The sequence below is a fragment of the Penicillium canariense genome, assembly GCF_028826845.1.
Source record: "Penicillium canariense strain IBT 26290 chromosome Unknown utg000003l_segment0_segment0, whole genome shotgun sequence".
Classification (NCBI taxonomy): domain Eukaryota; kingdom Fungi; phylum Ascomycota; class Eurotiomycetes; order Eurotiales; family Aspergillaceae; genus Penicillium; species Penicillium canariense.
This window is the reverse complement of record NW_026622730.1, coordinates 3347067-3365114: the sequence shown is the minus strand read 5'-3', so window position 1 is coordinate 3365114 and position 18048 is coordinate 3347067. Positions and strand designations below refer to the sequence as shown.

Sequence of the window (18048 nt, the reverse complement as noted above, 5' to 3'; positions counted from 1 at the left end):
GAGTGTCAGATGTTTTGGGAAGGGGGATAATCACATGCTGCCGAAGGTCAGCTGATGCACTCTTGAGATCTATGACGTGCCACGCTTTCTAAAGTACGAGAGCCATGCTTTACTGGTCGGTAGATAATTTGTGTTGAGTACACCAAAAAGGATGCCAAGAGTCTATTAAAGATAAAAGAATCAAGAAGCATGCGAAAAAATCTCACTGAGGAAAACCTGCGGTGATTTTAGACTTTCGGTATATTGTATAAGCTTAAATACTTTTGAAATGAAATATAACTACAGGCGCAGCTTGATATTGTACTTGTCCATGGCCAAAGCAAGTCCAGTAAGGATCGCTGCATAAGCGACTAGGATGGCCATGGCCTGCGGCGTGTTAACATCCAGAGTTGGGATACTCAGATTGACAGCGCCAGTCAACAGATTCGCAACCAGAAAGATCGCCAGGCCACCGCGATTGAATGCATGCAGAATCCAGCTGGTCGCAAAGAGATTCTGCTCCACCTCGCCCTCCTTACTGGTGGCTCGGTGAACAGATGGGAAGAAGAGAGTCTCGGCCAGGCAGAAAAGCAGGAGCTGTGCACTGTTGAAGGCCGAAACCCACAGCACATACGGCATGTTGGCAAGCCGGCGCGAGACCATGATGTTCGCTCCGTAGCCGAATGCATATGTGGAGTTGAAGAAGAACATGATGGACCAGAACAACGCTTGCAGGACCAAACTCATCAGCACAGACTTCCGTGCTTGTTTGGGGGTTTTAGAAGAGGAAGTGCCCGTGGGAATGATGCGGATGCCGACACCACGCCCAGCAAGAAAGATGGCCAGATATCCCAGGAACGAAAATACGCCTTCACGGTTCTTCGACAAGAGATCTGGACCTCGGGGAGAGACCAGGATATAACTTTTGAGGTTAGTGGACTCGAGAGCCACCTGGTAGACAATGGTGATAATAACCGCCAGGGCTTCATAAGATGGAATCAACGCAGTCAACGAGTCGAAAATCTCCACAAATGGGGGTAAGAAACCCAGAGTGAAGAAAAAGTTCCAATGCACTCCATATTCAGTCACATGCTCCGCATAGTCCAACCCTTTCACGCTCCAGAGGCGAATGAGACCTAGCACAAGCAAAGGAATGGAGTGGCGTACGGAACCGATTAACCTTCTCACGAAAGAAGTCTGCTGAGATCGAGAAGCGCGGCTCTTCAGAACTGCACGTGCAGAAACCACACCCGCAGAGAAGACAAAGGAGCCCACACCCAGATCCATCAGCGATGTACCCCAATTCTCCACTTTGGCGAGTCGGCGTGGGAACACGCGGAAATCGACTGCAAGGACTGCGACGCACGTTACGACCATCATGGCGGCCCGATATGTCGTAAGGAAGGGGTGAACGGGCAGGGGCTGTGCGTGGCCATCAGAAGGATCATCTTTGGCGGTTGCTTTGCGTGGGGGTTTCGCTAGTTGCTGGGAGCGCTGAGCTGGCTGGGTGAGGTAGAGGAGGACGGCGGGGGTGATGAGGAAGATGTTGAGAAGGACCGGTGCGGAGGAGTAAGCTGTTGTCGCAAACAGAATGGCCAGCACGTTGAGGATGAAATCCGTCAATAGCGCAGCCGGTCCGTAGGGTGTGAAGAAGGATAGTCGGGACTGAAGCGCGGACCAAAGAATTACAGACGCCTAAGCCGTAGGACTGGGGTGAGAGAATGCTCGCATTGAGAGGGGCAGCGTGTCATCTTACCGACGCGACAAAAGAGACGGCGTTGATATCGGCGATGTTGCTTCCTGCTAGGTTGGACACGAAGGCCTCCTTTCGAGCCTTGTAGCTTGGATCCATGTTGGATTCGGTGTAATAACCACCGGGGTCTCCCAATTCCCGGGATTTCAAATTGGTCCTCCGCGAGAAATGGGGTGGGGGATTGGTTTCTGGAAAGGCGGAGGGAGTTTCATAGCTCCGCGCGGGAGCGACGCGGACACGGTGGCAATCACCTGATACGGCGGACTTGACAGGCATTGTTTACTGCACCACCGTCTACAATACTTTCTCAAAGAAGAGCAGATTACTCGTGTCGGAGCGACGTATGCAATGTCTTCCACAAAACTTCAAGGGCAATGCGTTTACCCCAAAAAGATGAGTTGTCTCGGGGCAGTGTAGTACATATTCGCATTCAGGATTCATACTTCAGCGCTGACTTGTTAGCACCGAAGCCCAAAATGGGAATTATGGTCCCCCGATAGCACGTTGTAGTCAGAGCCGGTTTTATACAACGGGATTCCAAACGTTGATTTCTGGCTTTCCTCGGCAAAAAAATAGAATTCGGCAGAAAGGGTGAAGCGTACGATTGTGTTGGCCGAGCTCGGTGATAGACCGACCGGCTTCAACACGATGGGGCCGGGGTACATGCCACGGCGATCTGGCGCACTGCAATCATAGTTCCCGGCAAGGCTGGCCACGGCGTTGAGTATTGAGTATTGATCATCGAGTCATTTTGCGGGATCAGCGGAATACCCTGTTCCGCCCAGTACCCTACGGTGTACGTGTCAGAGCAGACTGCCGCATGCTCTTTCGGTTGATCTACTCCCCAGTCCGAGCATCGCCATCAGACGGTGTAGTGAATGCATGCAGTCGAAGTATGCAAGCTCGTAGGTCGATCAAGAAGCTATCGACAGTTCCTCGAAGCCACCACAAACGAGCCAGACAGATCGTCGAAGAAGCGAGATCGCCCAAGCAGACACGAGGCTGCGACTGATCGGATCATACTCAACGCATCGGGGGCCTGCCATTGGCCCGGCGGGATCGGGCGATGAGGACAGCACTACCAGGACTCGCTGGCGGTATCATTTGACCATTTTAGCTTCGCGTCCCGCTCTTCTCCAGTGCACATTCAGCACGTTAATTGGGGTGCTGTTGAGGACCCGCAGCGGTGATCGGCGAGGGATTGGTGTCTAGAACGGGCCCCTCGCCGCACGGAGTCGCCGACTCCCTCGTTTTAGCGGTGCTGTCAACCTTGAAGGATTTCAAATCATGTGAATCTGCCTTCCTGTGCTGATTAAACCGTCGTGACAGACTACGGTTCACAGGATTCGTTCGGTCGGTAGCTAAATTCGAAGCGACACCAAAACTGGGAACGCCGCGAACGAACGGATGCATCGACGCAGGCCAGCCTCGTGCTGTTGGCTGCCAACAACTCGTAGGCGCCTAGACAGGATCTTTTTACGGAGTGACCTAGGCAGAGCGACAAGACGCACGAGCTTTCATGCACAAAAGCCTGTCTGCCTGCGAACGTGTCCACTCGAGGTCCCTGCAACCGTGTTGGTAATGTTAAAGAAACCAACGTGAAAAAAGGCAGAAATGAAGATCGGCGTTTCGGCATCAACTCACCGTCAGGAGTCGTGGTCCAGGGCAGGAATGCTCCTAGACATCGTTTCTGGTTGACTGTGCTTGTTGACTCGCAGGAACTGGCGCTAGTCGTCGGGTTTGTATTCCGGATCCATTTTGGGGGCCAAAACGCCCCCTATATAACGCATTCTTGCCAACATCCCGGCCTGAATGATATTCCTCCATGGCTAGCCGACATGGTCTCCGGAGCCGGGACGGAGGCGGACGATCGTCTGGAATTGGAGTCTTATCAAATAGGTGGGGGTTCACCCTCGCTGGATATCTGTCTCAATGGATACAATCTGTAATCAACTGTTAACTCTGGGGGCAAAAGAGCCTTGCAGACGCCATTGGTTTTGTTCCCCCCCGGGGAAACGAACCAGAAGCTCGAACTGGGATCGAAGCGCCGGCCACTAGAAGATGCATGTAGATGATATCACCAACAGTTATGCGGGTTGGCTCGAGCTGCACGGATCAGCCATAGGTTAATGATGGAGTAGGCCGATTAGGGCTCAGTGCTCAGGATGCCAAGCGCATCTCTGACGCAGCTAACTCACCCTGGCAGGGCCGGATTGTCCACCAAAACGGAGAATGCGGTCCTTTGCGCCAACGGGGCCGACGCATCGAGCCACCAAAAAAGGCGCTATGTCGATAGCTTCTGGGTACCCACAGGGTTCGTGCGGCTGTCGTTGACTCATTGGCCAGCTCTGGGAGCGCGCTCAGCCGTTGGGTGCGCCGCATCGCCACGAAATTGTCTGTCCTTGGGGTCTGGCTGGGATGCTCGCGACGATCCGGAGAAGGGCCATGGCCTTGCGTCTAGCCACAGGTTAATCTTATTAAGGCCCGTCTCATTCCAATGGGCCATAGGAGTCGTGCCAGGGTTGGGGGAGAATAGAAAAGCCCTGACCTCCCTCATCGTCCACTAAAGCGACTATCTCCTTGGTTTCCAGTCTTGGAATCCGCACGACCTACTCTTTCTCTACCCTGCCCCTGTTGGGTCCGGCGTCCTGGGGCCCGCGAACGAGCCTGCAAATTCCTCCGAGAATCTTCCTTCCAGCCCCCGAGGGGTTATCAAGAGAGCCCCGGCTCTCCCTTGATGCTGCATTCTCTCCTCCCGGTGACTGGTGCTGCATCCATGGTCACTCATAGCGTCCTCTTGGTGCGAGACAACTGGTTCCCGGAGAGTCGGGCTGCCGTCTATCGGTAGGGACCAAGTCAGGTCAAACCCCCAGTCTCGAGGGACCATGAGCAGCAACGAAGGCGGACCGTTCCGAAAGCGTGAATCGCGCTCGGGCACTCGTAAAGTCTCTTCTCTCTCCGCCGAACAGTTGGAGCGAAAGCGTGCCAACGATCGAGAAGCCCAACGGTCTATCCGCCAGCGAACCAAGGAGCATATCGAGCAACTCGAGAAGCAGGTGGCCATGCTGCAGACCCAGGTGAAGGAGATGCGGCCTCGGAGCGAATTAGATGACGTGCTCCGACAGAACGCTGTGCTCCAAGAGGAAATCCGACGGTTGAAACACCAACTGGCCGGCTATACAGGCCAACAGGGCTTCACAGGTAGTAGTGAGCAGACGGGACCTTTTCGAGGTGGATGGGATTCGGGCGAAGGGCCCAGTAACGCAGCTTCCGCCACCCCTACGACGAACACGATGCTCGCATCACACTTTTCGGCGTCTCATCCTTCGGCCAGCGTCCCTCGAGCACCGTCGGCAGTGTCAGCGTCAGGTCGAGTGTCCCACCCTCATGACTGGCAGCAGTCATACTCGAGCACACGATCACCGTCGCTGGGTGAATCCTCGGACCCAGAATTCTCAGCTCGCATGGAGCCGTATGTGATGGACGCCCGGCTGCAGCAAAGCTCACGCTTGGTGCCGCCCCCTCTCCCCATCGGTGCATCTCAAATTAGCTTCGGCAGCTCTGTCAGTCCGAATAAATCAGGGTCAGACCCTTCCTTTTCTCAGATGTATCCCGTGGGACCACATCCACCCCCAGGGCAGCAAGTGGACGGGCTGGCGCCTATCCCCCAGTCGTTAATCACCCAGCCTACCACCGATTTTCTCCCTAATCACCGAGAAATGTCCCATTCAATGTCCTGTGCTAGTGCTCCCGCTCATTCGACTCCAGCTCAGCCCTACCAGTCATCGACATCCTCATACCAGAATCATCCAGCCCAGCCTCCGCAGAGAGATCCACCATACCCCTATCCGTGGAATCCGCAATCGTGACCGACCTTGTGGCCATGGTAGGAAGTGCATCGCCCTGTCAGGGAAGACAATGGGCAAAGCACGGTCCGTTTCAGAAAGAACCGTCACACTGTACGGAGTTGGCTGGGAGACCCTCTAGACTCGAGTGCTTGGGAGCCTTATTGTGAGTATGTTCCCGCGTTTAAAGACACATTTGTCAATCAGTGCAACTGACAGTTCTGTTGTCCTACCAGCAGGGCAATTCAATTTTATTTCCCAACATTTCTGGCGCGTAGTCGAGGAAAGCAAACAAAGCTGATTATGCAGGCTAAGCACAGACGAGGAAACTATACCCGGCTGGGCCCTCGGATAGTCTCCGATCTCCACACTTCACAGTCTTTACACACCCACCGTCCGTGAATTCGTTCCTTGGATTGGAATTTGACCAAATTGTTGTGACACCGGCGAAGGGGATCTATAAAGGATCCAGACAGCATATGAGGCGTGGCGACAGCGTCAATGGGAGGTACACTCAATCGCCCCTTCTCAGGGGATCCCAAAACATTAACGCCCCCGAGTGACGTGCCACGCCACAGCGGATTGTTGCTACGACTTGAAACACTTCAAACATGTTGCACAAGAAGAGCACAGACGCTATGAAATACATACTGACTGACGATATACGAAGAATAACGACACAGAATGCTCTGATTAATTTCCATCATTGATGCCCTGTACTCCAGAAGCTGCGAATTGTACAATACCGATATCGTCAATGCGCGCATATCTATCCAAATTTATCGCAGAAGAAATCAAACCAAAAAACAAGTCTGCCAGATTATCTCTAGTTCGTGTACTGCTTTTGCAGCATCTTGGCGATAGTCTGCAGCTGGATGTTGCTGGTACCCTCGTAGATGGCGCCGATCTTGCTGTCCCGGAACATCTTCTCGGCGATGCCCTCGCGGACAAAGCCCATGCCGCCCATCCACTCAACAGCAGAGCCGGCCACGCGGCCGGCAACCTGGGAAGCGTACAGCTTTGCCATGGCGGCGTCCTGCACGAAGTCCTGACCGGCCTCCTTCTTGCGCGCCGCGTTGTAGACCAGAGCCCGCGCGGCGGCGATCTCAGTGTAGGCCTGCGCCATCTGGTGCTGCATGCCTTGGAACTCGCCAATCAGCTGACCGAACTGCTTGCGGTCGTTCCAGACGTAGCTGTGATCCATATCCATTAGCATATTGTTCGCGGTGTTCGAGGCAGAACTCTGCTTACCGAGCAGCGTGCTCCCAGGCACCGAGCGCCAGGCCGGTCATCTGGGCGGCGATACCAATACGACCCTCGTTCAGAATTTCGATGGCAATCTTGTAGCCCTTGCCCTCCTCGCCGAGCAGGTTGCTCTTGGGGATGACAACATCATCAAAGTTGAGCACACAGGTGCTGCTAGCCCGGATACCGAGCTTCTTCTCCTTCTTAGCGATGGAGAAGCCGGGGGTGTCCTTCTCAACAATGAAGGCGGTGATGCCCTTGTATCCCGCGCTGGGGTTGAGGTTGGCGAAAACAATGAAGATACCCGACTCCATGGCGTTGGTGATCCACATCTTGGAGCCATTGATCTTGTAGCCATCGGCAGTCTTCTCGGCCTTGGTTTGCAGAGCAAATGCGTCCGAGCCCGAGACCGGCTCCGACAGACAGAACGAGCCGACGGTGCCGGTGCTCAGCTTGGGCAGCCAGGTGCGATGGACCTGGGCGTCGCCGTACTTGATGAAGGCAGTGTTGACGAGGGTGTTGTGGACGTCGACCATGACGCTGACGCTGGGGTCGACACGCGCTAGCTCCTCGATTGCCACAATCGCGGAGGTGAAGTTCATGCCTGCTCCGCCGAACTCCTCGGGAATCTCGATACCCATAATGCCCTGCTCGAAGAGCTGCTCCACCACTGTCGGGTCCATAGTCTCGGACTCATCCATATCCCGGACCTTCGGGCCGATTTGCTCGGAGGCGAATTTGGAGACCGTATCCGCCATCAGGGACTCGGTCTCGGACAAGAAGGTGATTGGCGTGGGGGTGAGGCTGGAGAGATCGACTTCCCGCCGGCGAGGAGTGGTCGAGAAGGCATAGGCGCTAAGAGGCGGAATGCACAAGTCAGTCTCTCAGTTATTCTTCAACCTAATCGCGCAAAATTCGCGTTTCAGCGTTGGTGAGATCGAACGTACCTTTGGATCGGGCGGGTGGTAGCTAGCCGCTTGGAGGCCAGCCGGGCCGAGGGAGTGGTGCGCGACAGGGGTCGCAAGGCGCGGGTGATAGAGGCCATTGCGACGAGAGTGAGGGGTCTATTGAGGGGTGATTTAGGCGTGTGCAAATCAAGCGGAGGGTAAAGAGGAAGAGAACGTGAGGAGCGTTAAATCACAAGGGAACTGGAGGAGGGCGAATGAGCCTCGGTTATCGGCGGCGCTGGGGGATCCGTGGGGAGGATTGGCCCGGTGGGGCCGATTGGCTGGCTAACCTAGGCTATTCTATGGTTATTCTGCGGGTTATTCAACACCGGGGATAGGGCGGCTAATCGAATGATGATAGTAACGAGAAGTTTCTCACCATCTTCTTTTGCTCATTCCGGTATAGAATCATGGTTTGTTCCATAGCTCGTGTACACTGTAGGGCTGCCTAGGGTGGCCGTTGGTGGCTGCTTCTTCTTGACCCCCTTGGCTGGCTTACCCCGTCTAGGCCATCCTCACTTAACGCCCTGGGATGTAAAATAACCCTCTTCGGTTGTTAGCCATGGATACAGTATATCGGTTCTAAGGTGGCTCTGCTACTGATCATAGCCTATCAACCTCTTGAGAATCGCTAAAATCACAAAACAGCCTATCTACTGCCGTCTTTTCCCCCTAATAAGAATAGGAACAGGGCCGCCTCGCTGTAATCCAACAACATAACAAAGACTCCCCTCCTAAAACCATTCTCAAATCCAAATGGGCTCGGTCGGATTGGGAATGAAGAAATCGCAGCCCAGATGAGCCTCCCTGGCATGTGCCTGGAGTTCACGGAGAATTCGGTCTCCCGGAGGCGGACCATCGGTCAGAGTCTCTTTGATATGGATAATGTAAACGGAGAGCCCGGTCAACGGTAAAGGATCAGCGTCCGCCCAGCGCGCCGTATTAGGCACTTCGACATCCTTACTGTCGGGGTCTTCACCGAAGTTTTCGGGGAGTTCGCCAACGTAATCGCCTGGCTGAGACTCCAATTTCTGCCCTTTCTCGCTAGTTGGATTGGAGGCCCGCTTTGTTCGTGGACTCACTTGCTCAGGGGTGCCAGCGTCGGCGCCAAAGCTAGTGTTCATTCGTTTGCGTTTTCGGTCTGTCGGTGTGGCGGATTCAGAATCGCGTACTTCCATCACTTTTGCGGCTAGCACGGTCAATTCGGCCACCAGATGCCGAGGGCACAAGTGGCCGTAAAGATATGCATCATCAACGTCGTCATTGTAGGAGCATTCAATAAAAACACCGCGCAGTGTGCCTGCAGCGACTTTAGGCCCAGCAATCTCCCAGACGCGCTTGTTGCGTGGTTCAAATGAGACTGTGTCCGGCTCCAGGTCTCCGAATACGATAATCTCTTTGCTGGTACGGTGGTCCCGAAGGAAGAATGCCGAGCTCTCAACTGTAGACATGATTGGCTCTTTTGGATTGGCGGGTATGAGACGAGGCGAACGTGCGGGAGAATAGAAACTAGGTAAAGGTCAGCTGCTTGTTTCCTGTCAACCATCTCCTTTTGGTATGATTTACCTTCCATCAGTATGATCCACCGAAATTGCGCGAGAAGGCAGCATCAATTGATCCGATCCGAACATAGTACTGCTTATTCGATGATGCGCAGCGCTTTCAGGCGGATATCGCTGCTTACACCGACCATGACTGACAGCGAGACACTTGGTCAACAGGCCATTGCAGGCGCGGACATAACCCCTGCTTTCCCCACTGCCGAACCTGGAGTTCCCACCCTCTACCAAGCGTTGGTACGTGAGCAAGCCGGCGCCTCCATCTTCGTCTGACAGATTGGGCCAAATGATGTCGTTAAACAAGTGGTTCTTGATTGCGGATAGTACCGACGGCAAAGCCGCGACGGGTTTCGGCCCACTTCCCGCCTCCAGGATCGGCGTATTGATCGCCAGGCCGGAGATGTGGTCCAGATGGGGGTGCGTTATGAGGACAGCGCCAATAATTTCTCGAAAAAAATGCGCAGCATTGGCTTCTGCTGTTTCGAAAGGCAGTTCCAAGCCCTTGAAGGGCCCTTCCGTCATCACGCCATTATCATCTTTCGAATCCGGAAGAAAGCGCTTCAGCAATCGAATGATTCCAGCGAGAAGAGTTCCAGCATCTACAGCAACGACGGAGCCGGCAGACCAATTCATAGACGTGGACCGCACGAGGAGACCGGTCACGCGGTCTTCACGCGGTCCGCCATTAGGACCCTGTAGCGGGTTAGCATTCTCGATCAATCAAGTGGCAGCGCTTTTCGTTGCCAGAATCCGAGACTGGCTCCACAGCCCCGAAGAACACGGAACAATGAACAGGGGCCTGGATCGTAGATTACAGATTGCAGGTGGCAGCGATGTACGAGACAGAGACGGATGAGACTCACCAAGACAATGACCTGAAAAGCGGGTTTTTCTGCCATTGTTCGCTCACGCACGCCGCCGCCTTGTTCAGTGCGCGAGACACGGGCCGGGAGCCTGGACCTTCACACAATGGATATGACAATGCAGAAAGCCTTTGTGCCTGGCTTTCCAACAATGCCCCAGGTTTCAAAGGCGTGTAACTGTTCCGCCCCGATAGCGGCCGTAGATTGGTCGACTGCTACCGGCGCGATAGTCGAGGCGCGGCTAAATCAGACGGTGTGGCCGCGACGCAGATGCGCCAAACAACGTTGGGAACAGGACCGTTAGATAGAAGAGCAGTCGCCGCGTTCCCCTTTTCGTCGTATCACCCGTATACGCGCGGGAGGAAGAAGAAGAGTGGTCAGGAACGAGATGTAGGATTCGCAGCGAGCCAGTTGCAAAGGGCAGGGCATGCACGTGTGAGTCCCACAAAGCAGCTTGCCAGCTTGCGAGGCAGGTGTGCGGTGGGAGCAGAAAACGTCAGGTGCGCCTGCCGTCTGGAACTGAGACTTTGCAGTGTTGGACCTTCCCCAGTTTGTACGATCGGGAAGAGGCGCCCAGTGCAGGAAAGGGCTGCACGCTACTGCACGCGAGACCCGAGCACCGCAGCAGCTTCGCACCGACTGGGCGATTGCGGAAATTATGTTCACACGTCGTCGCAGCTGCAGCAACAGCAGGGCCTGCGCGACAATGGATGGCGCCGCAATTAATATCTCGGAAGGTGATCGCAGCGGATCTGGGTGCGCCGGCCTTGTGGGGGTGTGGCACAGTGCGCTGACGGGACAACGGAGCCTCGGAATGAGACACTGAGTCCTGGACGGCTGAGACAGCCCCTGGCGAGCTGAATGTCAACCCGATACTCCCTGAAGACGCACAGCGGAGTGGGAGAAATGAAAGGGCGGAGGATCTGTGACGCGCTCAGAACTCCGGGGCACTTGGGGGCAGGCCTTGGCGCATCGACTCCACCTTCGGGCGCTCGTCTGGAGCCAAGTCAGCGTGAGATTGCTTAGTACAGAGAAGGCTCGTGGCAAGGGAAAAGGCTGCGTATTAAAAATCCCCGCTTTATGTTCAGTCATAGCCTGCTGCAAAAGGGAGGCGCGTCGCGCTCGAGGACAGAAGATGCGGAGCTGATAGCGCATGGTTCATGGATTTGGTGCGTCGTATCGATAGGGTTGATCAATGACGTTCCACCCGATGGCAAATGGGCCCTACCGGCGAAGCCGATCAGCAGAGTCCCTCATAGTTCCGCTCACATGGCAATGGATTCTATACAGCCTCAGAGCAATACATACGAATACGTCGGGTCCTGTCTAACGGATTTCGTGATCAACTGAGATCATTGTGCTTGTATACTCAAAATAATACCAGAGAAACCAAGGCAAAGATTCGGCAAGAGCAATGGTTGCTAGTAGAGATGCTTGAACAGCAGTACTTTCCCCGAGTATGAGGATGCTAGATTGACAGAATGTACAGGCCTGCTGCTGACAATGGATATATCACAAGAGCAGGAGAGACAAAGAGCGAACGAGGGGGAGGCGAAGGAGAGGAGAAATGACCGCTGGCCCTATACATGACTTCGTGTGGAATGCACATGGATATCATGGTCCACTGATAATAAAATCCCAATCCATCCCAGAAGAAAAACCGAAGAGATTCCCAAAAAGACAAAAGTATTCCATGAACCAGCTCATCCGAGTTGCTTGAACGCCATTCGTGGACTCGCTAAGTGAAAAACGCCAACGAAAATGATGTGAGACGGGGTCCAGCCTGATTCGGATCCCTTAGGCGACAACAAAAAAACCATAACGGGGGGGTATGTGCGAAAGCGGGGACGTAAAATATAAAGGAAAGCTGTTGGCCAGGCTCGACGCGTGGCATTTATTGATGCTCGCTGAAATCTCGATCGACCACAGCTTGATAGCTTGGCAAATGCTGAGACTCAAGGTCGTTGCCAGGGGGCAGCCTCAGTCCCCCGGAGCCTCGGGCAGGAAATTCCAAAGAGGCATCGCTGCCTCTGCGACTGCTTCCAGGGCTCGAATATTCGGGAGGTGGAGCCTCATGTTCATCGGGAGGCCCTGATATAGGAGCTGCTATAGGGGTGCTGGTATGGTCCCCGTCGGCTCCGACGCGGCTGGACCCTTCACCAGCATCCTCATTGGATGGAACCCGGGCCAGCTGGGCAAGGGAAATGTCGGTCGGGGAACGGATTGGACCGGGACTGACGGCCTGGGGAATTCCAATACTGGAGCTCCGAGCTGTGTGGGCCTGGTAAACCCGCTGGGAAATTGTAGCAGCGCTTTCCCTGCCTGACTCGAGCAAGATGCTGCCTTGCTCACTGCCATAGGGTGGGGGCGGGGCGAGGCTGCCTGTCATGGGGGCCAAACCCCATTTTTTCACATTGGCTTCGATAAACACAAAACCCATTTGACCAAAATTGACATGGACGGTACAGGGTCCGTTGGCACCGACTGTAGGAAACAGGTTTTGGGTTCGGTAGTTGTGGGCGACATCCTCAAGCTTCTTGCCGTTGCGGGTGAAGAAGATGGTACCCGATCGCGGCCGGTAGCCAATGCCGATCACGTCGCCTTGGAGGAGCGACGGACCGTAAGGTGTCGGCGTAAATGGCTGGTTGTGCCGGCGGTGGCCGGTAGATTGGTAGGCAACAGAGATTTTGTGGAAGCCTAGAGTAGGGTGGCTGGTTAGCCGACCTGCAATGAAGGGCAGAACGGATGGGAAGGAGGGAAAAGAAAGAAGAAGACGAAGAAAATGAGAACAAGAAGAACATACCAGGCATTCGGAATAGAGGGTATGGCTTCGTGGTCAGGCCGACACCAATCATTGTCGACTCTGGTTTATCATAGATCTTGGCTTCCCAGTAGTAGACTTCGTTCTGTTTCGGAATGGGTAGATTGGTCTGCACGCTGCACTCCGAATCGAAGAACTCAATTTCCGTACGACCTTCCACGAAACAGTTGGCGATCTCTAGTTCTGGTTGAAACTCCCAAGCGGAAACACCTTTTTCTTGAATGGCGAGGAACTGCGACAGCGAGATATCGGTTTGCATGGATTCTGGAGGGTTGGCTTGGACGAATGCTGCAGTGACCGTTAGTAAAACAACTCCATTTCCTGATGTTTCCCGGCATAATTTACCTTTGGCTCGTAGGTATTCCGACCGTGATAGGTCGTCCATGGTCACTAGCGCCTCCTCCTCCTCCCGAGCGAAAGCCTGTTCATCGTCATATTCACCCGGGCGGCCAATGCGATCGAGCATAATTCGCCCACGCTGGGTATATTTAAAGAAGAAGAAGATTGCAAGCACAACGAATGCTATCGCTGCCGACCCGAAGGCCGACAGGATTCCAATCAGGATGCCTTTGCCGGTCGAGCCGGACGAGTCGCCGCTGGCGGCAACGACGCGCTCACCGACAGAGTCGGAGGAGGACAGACTGGAGATGACATGCTGGAGGTTTTCTTGAATCTGATTTCGCGATAGGGAAGATGCGGTCTGGACAGCGCTTGGGATTGTGGAGGATACGAAGCCGAGCGGTGACGTCGATGGGGTTCCTATCACCGTTTTGAGCGTAGAGGGCAGGCCAGCGAGCGCACCGGAGCCCGATGCCTCAGGGCTCTGCATCGTTCATCGACTTGAGGAGGGAAAGGTGAGAATTGGACCCAAGCAGTCGAAACTGATCAAAACCGATGTCGGTTTGTGCGTTGGGAAGGGTAGGAAGGGACGTGAGGGCTACGGTGGTAGTGCAGGCAGAGGAGCGGGTGTCAGGCAGTGGGCCGGCGGTCGATGGGGGTGTGACTGGCAGAAAATGGGCGTATTGGCCGATAAAGCAGGCGGGCGGAGGAGATAGCCCAGGGTTGGTTCGGGTTGGGTTGGCTGGAGAGGCGCTGCAGGCGGATAAAAGACATCACGGGCGGTGGGCCATCTTAAGACGTTTCGACGCCTCGACGCTTCGACGCTTCCGGTGTTTTAACGCCATGCTTCAGAAGCAAGGCAAGGCAGAAAGGGAAAGCTCCTCTCTCGCAGTCCCTGTTGGACTTGTGGGATGTATCTCTTTCCCTTCCTCCACCAGGGGGACTGTGCCCCCCATACCGGTCAACTAAGCCCAGGGGAGGATAACCCCAAGGCGATTAGCGGTATCAGTACGAAGTACTCCATACAGGCGGCACATCCCTACTCAGGATAAGCCTCCTCTCCTCTCTTCCCCTCTCCGCCCTGGCTCCTTGCGTGGCTGAGGGCTCCTAGGCAAATTGTGACCCCTCCCATCGTCGTATCACTACGCTTCAAACCTAAACCTTCTCCGACCGAGACCCGACAATGCGTGCGAAGGCTCGCGGTGCTCCCCGCGACGCCTCCTTGGCAGACCAGTCCGATGTCATCGTCAACTCGGTCGACTCCTTCCACATCCGCCTTGCCGTGACCGGCACCTCCTGTGATAAATACCCAGGTAAGTCTCACAGTCTGTCTCCCTTCACCAACCGAGGAGGAATCCCGCAAGGTCGACATACCATTCGTCCTGTCCCTCCTTCTCACGGAGCTTCCTTGGAATCGCTGGTCCCCGACCGGTGATCTCGCCGACGACCCGAGCTAATTGGGGTCTCCCTTTGCGCAGCGAAACAGCACGCCCGCAACGTCGCCGGCAAACTCGGAGCCTCACATGGTCTGATCTTCCTCGCGGGTCAGCCCACGATCAACTGGCGCGATTCCGACCAATCGCGCCCGTTCCGCCAGCGCCGATACTTCTACTACCTGAGTGGCGTGGATGAGCCCGACTGCGCTCTCACATACGATGTGGGCTTAGATATCTTGACCCTGTATGTACCGGATTTCGACCTGCATCGGGCGATCTGGATGGGCCCCACCCTGTCGCGGGAGGATGCCCAAGATCGCTATGATGTCGACCGCGTCCTGTACCAGTCGTCGCTTAAGTCGGAGCTGGAATCCTGGCTGAGCGAACGAGTGCGAAACAGCTTGCTGTATATGGTTCACGAATCGGAGACACCTCAAGGCTTGCCTGCGGAGATTCCGCTGGACACAGAACAGCTGATGCCTGCTATGAATGCAGCTCGGGGCATCAAGGATGAATATGAGATTCGCATGATCCGCCAGGCCAATACCGTGTCGGGCCTTGCCCATCGGAAGATTCTGGAGGGTATCCAGAAAATGTCGAACGAGTCGCAGATTGAAGGATCGTTCCTTGGCACCTGCATCTCGCATGGTGCCCCAAATCAAGCATATCAGATCATCGCGGCGTCCGGACCCAATGCCGCAGTCCTTCACTACGACCGAAATAATGAGTCTCTTCATAACAAGTCTCTCGTCTGTCTCGATGCTGGTGCTGAGTGGAACTGCTATGCGAGCGATGTGACTCGGACATTCCCACTCTCTGGCGACTGGTCCAGCAAGTACGCTCGGGACATCTATCGTGTGGTCGAGCGCATGCAAGAGGAATGCATCAAGCGCATTCGCAGAGGGACACGCTTCCTGTCTCTACATGATTTGGCCCACGAGATTGCGATCATTGAATTACTGCATCTTGGCATCCTCAAGAATGGCAGTCTCTCCGAAATTCGAGCATCCGGTGCCTCAAAAGTGTTTTTCCCCCACGGCCTAGGTCACCATGTTGGTCTCGAAGTCCACGATGTATCCGAGTCAGAAATCATGGCTCTGCATCCCGACTTTGACCATGACCAGTATGGTCCCGTCCTCAACCCGGCAGGAAGCCTTGCGCCCTGCACGCTATCCGCCCCACTGCTGGAAGAGGGCATGGTGGTAACCATTGAACCGGGAATCTACTTCTCGCCGTTGGCTCTTGCAAATGCCTCCAAGCAGCCATGTGCGAGGTATATTGACTTTGACATTGCTGAACAGTATGTCCATATTGGTGGTGTGCGCATCGAGGATGATATCCTCGTCACCGCTAATGGCTATGAGAATCTCACCACTGCACCCAAGGGGGAGGAGATGCTTGCCATCATTCGGGGGTCTACATAGCAAGGGTGGATTTATACGATGTGGCATGTATCTAGTTAAATGTACATGAAGCACCACGTGGGCATCTCGGATTGACCAGCCTAGTCTGACAAGTCATGTTCCTAAATAAATTGACATTGCCCTGGCACGGTAGCTACTGTGCATGGCGGCTGTGTTACGATCCATCTTTCTACTCGTTTCTACCTACTAGCAAGAGCGATTCATAGAAACATTTCGCGCGGCTGTCGCAAGCTGGCCGACCCAGATGACCTCGACGATCACCGCCAGGGTGCTCGCTTTGCAGACCCCCGATTTCCTACGGTCATTTCGCCATATATCTGGGACATCGATCGCGATCTCTTCAACATTGTTAGAATCATCTCTCAGGCAGTCGGAATTAACTACGTTTTAGACGATAAGCTGATCAGTGTCGGACTAGCTACCTAGCGGAGCAAGTCTCTTGGCAGGGATTCTCAAATTTCAGGCCAGGTGCAGATCAACCTGAAAGGGATGCAGAGCCGGGGGTTTCTTTTCCGTCGAGATAATGCCGAAAATATGTCGCCCCAATGATATGCTTCCAGCTTCGACAACGCCAAGACTTGTAGCCAAGCAGATAGTCAAATACAACAGATAATACTATCAAATCCCCTACATTCAATTCATTTTCATATATATATAAATGTGCAATGGTGTAACAACGTGCGCCTTATCGATTTTCTCAAATTGGCATAGGTGGACTTTGACTGCCATACACTTTTTGGGGAGATGCCAAGACCAGAATTTCCACCTAGGGGTAGGTGTTATCCGAAATCGGCTCAGCGTTTAAAGGGATCCACACTGCGATTCTACCGGGTCTATTTCTTCATCTCCCTCCATATTCGGCACTTGGTGTCCGTTGTCTAATATCCCAATTCATAGTTCGAGAAATTTGATAGCCATGAGATTTTCCCCCCGAAGAGAGGGACGCTTTCCCAGACCAGAGCTTGGAAACCCTGATTACGAGTACCAACCTAAGCTGATGGACAGAAACCCCCCGATTTCTGGACATGGGTTTGGGGAGCGCTTTTATGCAGGCCGCGAACCTCGGCCCTTGACTACCCCGCAAGTGCCAAAATATGGGATCCCACTCGTCTGATTTGTTGGAATTCTCCCGCACAAGATGACCTAGAACAAGCCGGCGACGGGCGAGAATTGTTCTGGGAAATATATCCGGGGGAGAATATCAGTCTCCGCTAGATTTTGTTCTACAATCTGCTGTGTGTATGGCCTCGGTTTACTTGCTTTCTTGGCAGCATAGGTGGTACCCAATTTGATTCTCGTCTGATTTATTGGATTTCTTCCGGGCCTCAATATATCATCGAACTGTAGGTATTGTGTTCAGTATCATCCTTTCCAGTATGATTTTGATGGAAGATTCCGTGACCTTCCTAGGTAGTTCTTTGGGTGCTCCCAGGCCTTCGTGTCTCTCGGGCGTTCTCCAGTCTTCCTTCTCCCCAGCTAGAGATCTTGATAGCTCGCGCCACTCTGCTTCTTCCCCCCCTCTTTAAGCTTCCTTGCGCAGAGACCTACCGCTCCCGTCCGAATTCAAGAGGTGGAGAAGCATACAGATATTGTAGAAGAGTTAATTTTGTATTTCGCCCAAGCCCCTCCTATTCTGTGCACATGCCCGGCACTAATGAGCCGTCCCAGGCTGAAGTGTAAACTTTCTGGCGTCGATCTCTCGGGTTCGGCTTTATGTTCGTGCCGTGATCCGAATTCAGTTACGTCGGACTCAACGCGGCGTATCAGGAGAGAAAAAGCCCTGACAATCCAAGCCCATGTGGTGCGGTGCTCGACAACCCATTGAGTTCGGCAAATC

General features: G+C 54.2%; 6 protein-coding genes across 6 annotated transcripts; 2 read left to right on the top strand and 4 right to left on the bottom strand.

The window, feature by feature from the left end:
- Positions 1 to 279: 279 nt before the first annotated feature.
- On the bottom strand, positions 280 to 1831 carry gwt1 (putative GPI anchor biosynthesis protein Gwt1; the record flags this gene model as incomplete). The annotated part of the gene is made up of 2 exons (XM_056688204.1): positions 280 to 1674; positions 1736 to 1831. The coding sequence occupies 2 exons, from the start codon at positions 1829 to 1831 to the stop codon at positions 280 to 282; spliced, it is 1491 nt and encodes a 496-aa protein (XP_056543759.1).
- Positions 1832 to 4617: 2786 nt separating this feature from the next.
- On the top strand, positions 4618 to 5601 carry N7482_006078 (bZIP transcription factor; the record flags this gene model as incomplete). Its single annotated transcript, XM_056688203.1, has 1 exon — positions 4618 to 5601. The coding sequence occupies one exon, from the start codon at positions 4618 to 4620 to the stop codon at positions 5599 to 5601; it is 984 nt and encodes a 327-aa protein (XP_056543758.1).
- An 802-nt stretch (positions 5602 to 6403) lies between these two features.
- Positions 6404 to 7867, bottom strand: N7482_006077 (acyl-CoA dehydrogenase; the record flags this gene model as incomplete). Its single annotated transcript, XM_056688202.1, has 3 exons — positions 6404 to 6770; positions 6829 to 7677; positions 7770 to 7867. The coding sequence occupies 3 exons, from the start codon at positions 7865 to 7867 to the stop codon at positions 6404 to 6406; spliced, it is 1314 nt and encodes a 437-aa protein (XP_056543757.1).
- Positions 7868 to 8515: 648 nt separating this feature from the next.
- On the bottom strand, positions 8516 to 10227 carry pdeA (3',5'-cyclic-nucleotide phosphodiesterase PDE1; the record flags this gene model as incomplete). The annotated part of the gene is made up of 3 exons (XM_056688201.1): positions 8516 to 9278; positions 9336 to 10021; positions 10192 to 10227. The coding sequence occupies 3 exons, from the start codon at positions 10225 to 10227 to the stop codon at positions 8516 to 8518; spliced, it is 1485 nt and encodes a 494-aa protein (XP_056543756.1).
- Positions 10228 to 12085: 1858 nt separating this feature from the next.
- N7482_006075 (SSH4 family protein) lies at positions 12086 to 13841 on the bottom strand (the record flags this gene model as incomplete). The annotated part of the gene is made up of 3 exons (XM_056688200.1): positions 12086 to 12888; positions 12995 to 13300; positions 13358 to 13841. 3 exons carry the CDS (start codon positions 13839 to 13841, stop codon positions 12086 to 12088), a joined length of 1593 nt encoding a protein of 530 aa, XP_056543755.1.
- A 693-nt stretch (positions 13842 to 14534) lies between these two features.
- On the top strand, positions 14535 to 16211 carry N7482_006074 (aminopeptidase P family protein; the record flags this gene model as incomplete). Its single annotated transcript, XM_056688199.1, has 2 exons — positions 14535 to 14664; positions 14830 to 16211. 2 exons carry the CDS (start codon positions 14535 to 14537, stop codon positions 16209 to 16211), a joined length of 1512 nt encoding a protein of 503 aa, XP_056543754.1.
- Positions 16212 to 18048: the final 1837 nt, after the last annotated feature.